The sequence below is a fragment of the Meleagris gallopavo genome, chromosome Z (genome assembly GCF_000146605.3).
Source record: "Meleagris gallopavo isolate NT-WF06-2002-E0010 breed Aviagen turkey brand Nicholas breeding stock chromosome Z, Turkey_5.1, whole genome shotgun sequence".
In the NCBI taxonomy this organism is placed as follows: Eukaryota; Metazoa; Chordata; class Aves; order Galliformes; family Phasianidae; genus Meleagris; species Meleagris gallopavo.
Genome location: NC_015041.2, coordinates 47299334 through 47302510, shown reverse-complemented (window position 1 = coordinate 47302510; position 3177 = coordinate 47299334). Strand labels below are relative to the sequence as shown.

Here is a 3177-nt window from a genome sequence, read left to right as displayed (position 1 = left end):
CACCCCAATCTGCACTTTTGTATCTTTTTGTATTTTTGCCTGTAATCATACTGCAGGAAAAACCACATGGAGTTATGTGCTAATTTCCTATGCTTAGGTCTGTGGGACCTGATGTGCAAATAGCTGTGGACCTGGAGGAAACCTGGGTTGGTGAAATGTGGATTAGGGTTCTCAAAGTGGGAACAGTTTTGGCGAGTTCTTAGAGGCCAGCTGTGTGTCTGTGACCACCTCAAGGAGCCAGACAAGAACTCACAAGGAACTCTGTCTTTTCCTCCCTCTCCCCTCCCCCAGGTGATCTTTGCTTTGAATCAGACTCTCTTGCAGCAGGAGAGCCTCCGAGCAGGCAGTTTCCAGATCCCCTATACGACAGAAGATCTTATCAAGCATTACAACTGTGGAGACCTCAGCTCTATCATCTTCAACCATGACACTTCTCAAGTGAGTCTTGCCACCACAGCCCTTGTACTGTGCACACATCCCAGTAGCACTAACTCCTATCTCACGCTTGTCTCCCCTCAGGCAGGCCCTTTGCAGGTAGGGGCTAAAGACACCTGACTGGCTCTGTAGTGTGTCTGCTTCCTGCGTCTCCTCCTCCAGGAGTCTGCACTAGCTCATACCATCTTAACACACACAAGCAGCGAAGGCACAGCTGGCTTTTCCTTGTAGATGAATGTCATGTTTGCTTTAGCATCAAAGCTCTAAGAGTTAATCCTTTATTTTCCTAGGTATCCTTTGGGATTGTGCTAACTTGGGTAGGATCAAGCGTAGCACCAGTGTAGAGCAGAAGCAGACTCTTGTGCAAACAGTGATAGAGAATTGATCTCTTGACTTTTACACTTGCGTAAGGCTGGGCAACTTGCAGGCTTTTCAGTTTTCCCTCTAAGCATTATTGCATATTTCAGACAAAGTTCAAAGAAGATAGATAGAATGAAACAAAGATAGATTTAGACTGAATGTTAAGGAAAAGAAAACTTCAGAGGCCTCACAGACTTCATTTAGGGAAACGGTTTCCCAAGCAGCGCAGTGGAATGCAATGCTCTGATCTTTAAAGTACAAGAAAATGCCCAGCAGGGACCAATTTGGCCTGTTGGGAGTGTTAGATCAGTTAGGCTCAGTCTGAGACAACAGGTCTCTCTTTATTCATGTGTTGAGGTACTGCCTGGCAATTCACGCACTTCAGTGAAAATGTTGCTCGAGCCTGGTAGTGCTGACAAAGTGTCTGTTGGTATCTGAGTTCTCCTTGCAGAGTATCAGTTTTCCTATAGGTTTTTGATATTATGGTGCAGTACTACAGAGCTGGAAATACCGTCATACTAACCCTTGCTTCTCTGGCACTGTGCTTTGCACGTGTGTTTTACCTTCCTGTCCTGTACATCCTTCAGCCGGCCAGTGCTGGCAGCCTGGTCATTAATAATGCTTAGCTCTTCACAGTGCATTTCATTCATAAATTTGAAAGGGCTTCTCAAAGGGGGCTAGCGCTGTAACAACATACAGATGCTATATCACTATTCTGGTGGAGTGTCATGGACTGCAGACAGCTGGCATTGCCTTGAGGGTCTTGGAAAGAACAGTTCTTGCCAAGACATGCATGTCTCTTAAGAAGCAAATGCCTTTTCTTACGTAAGAGGCCTCTACACATGGCAGTTGAGTTGAATAGTAATAGCCTGAGATTCCATCAGGTTATACTTTTAAGGAGAACTCTATCATCTGTATGAGACACTGTGCTTGACCAGTAGATTTCCCATTGCGGACTAAACACCCTTTTGTAGCAGGTGGTGATAGACTATGAGTCAGAGCCTAGCAGGTGCTGCATCTTTGCAAAGGAAAGTACCTGGCTTAGTGGCTCTTTTTCCCCAGGAGCTCCCTCTTGCAGACCCTTTTCTTAGCAATCTCTGTAATTGCAATGTCCAAAGCTACTTATGGAAGATTCCCCAGTGGCTGCAACTCAGAACATGCAATTCTCTCTACTTGGAAGAGGTTGCAGCTACAGCTGTCCTGGGAGATGAACACAGCATTTGAAAAGATACCCTGACGACAGGAAAACTAGAGCTGGTTAAATTGTCTTTTCTGACAAAATCTGATCCTCCTTCTTTTGAAAATTTTGGGATCTTTATGTTAATTAGTTAAGAGTGCACACGTATTTTTTTGACAGCCCCAAGGGTCTGAAACCAGTCAAACTCTCCTAGAAGAGTGTAATTATAATTGTGTTATATGCATGGTAATTTCAGGAAGAGTTACATAGCTAAAGATGGCCAGGGACAAATAGTTCTTTAGCCAAACAGTCAAGACTTGGGATCAATGGTATGGAAAACTAGGAGTATTTATTCACTTTGCATAAAATAATGTGCTCACTTGTGAAAGGATGTGTTGAGGGAAAGGGCACTATGCATCAGTATAAGTCTGAGAATTGTTTTTTGGCCCTCTGTGAGTTTTATCCTATTGGATGTGTGTTGAGAAACAAAGCCATTGCCACATTCAGTGATAGAGCAAAATGCCTGCGTGTGCTGGCTGTCTGAAATAAATGGCTCTTTTTTGAGGATTTCTTGTTTCTTTCTGTCTTAGGTCCCAAATTTCATTAATGCTACACTGCCAGCCCATGAGCGTATTACTGCCCAAGAAATAGACAGCTACTTCCGTCAGGAGCTCATCTACAAACGAAATGAGCGAATGGGAAGGAGGGTGAAAGAGCTGCTGGAAGAATACCCCGACAAGAGCTTCTTTTTTGCATTTGGAGCTGGTATGTGGTTGAGGTGATCTTCAAACTAATCGCATTCTTTCCACATCCATTAGAAGCACAAGCATTTGCCTTGGTTTGGAGAAGGATCAGTACTTTTTCTGTGCTGGACACAAGACACAGCTCAGTTCTGAGAGTTGTGTAATATTAGGAATGCTTTCTCCAGTATGCATAGAACTCGTGCTATATGTTGATTACAAAATTTAATAGTTACAGATTTGTTTTTTGTTTTTTTTTTATACACAGTCACTGATACTGAAGCAACTGTAGTGTTACTCGAAAGCTCTTACTCATAGATTCTTGCCAACCAAGGCAAAATTCAGAAGTACAGAGCTGAGGTGAAAGGTAGTAAGAGGTTACACCGGTAATTGAATAAACCTTCCAAGAGTCCATCCAAAAGAATAATGTGCCACAGGATGTGAAACTAAGAGACCCTATAAATA

General features: G+C 43.2%; 1 protein-coding gene across 2 annotated transcripts in view; it reads left to right on the top strand.

The window, feature by feature from the left end:
* LOC104915200 (metalloprotease TIKI1) overlaps window positions 1-2769 on the top strand; it is a 54097-nt gene extending 51328 nt beyond the window's left edge. Inside the window, exons 2-3 of one of the 2 annotated variants that reach the window (XM_031557347.1) lie at window positions 292-438; window positions 2563-2769. In XM_031557347.1, the coding sequence (XP_031413207.1) occupies window positions 292-438; window positions 2563-2754 (339 nt within the window). In that variant the 3' untranslated portion in view covers window positions 2755-2769. The remainder of the gene's footprint in view (window positions 1-291; window positions 439-2562) is intronic. The other variant, XM_031557348.1, reaches the window with a different exon arrangement.
* Window positions 2770-3177: the final 408 nt, after the last annotated feature.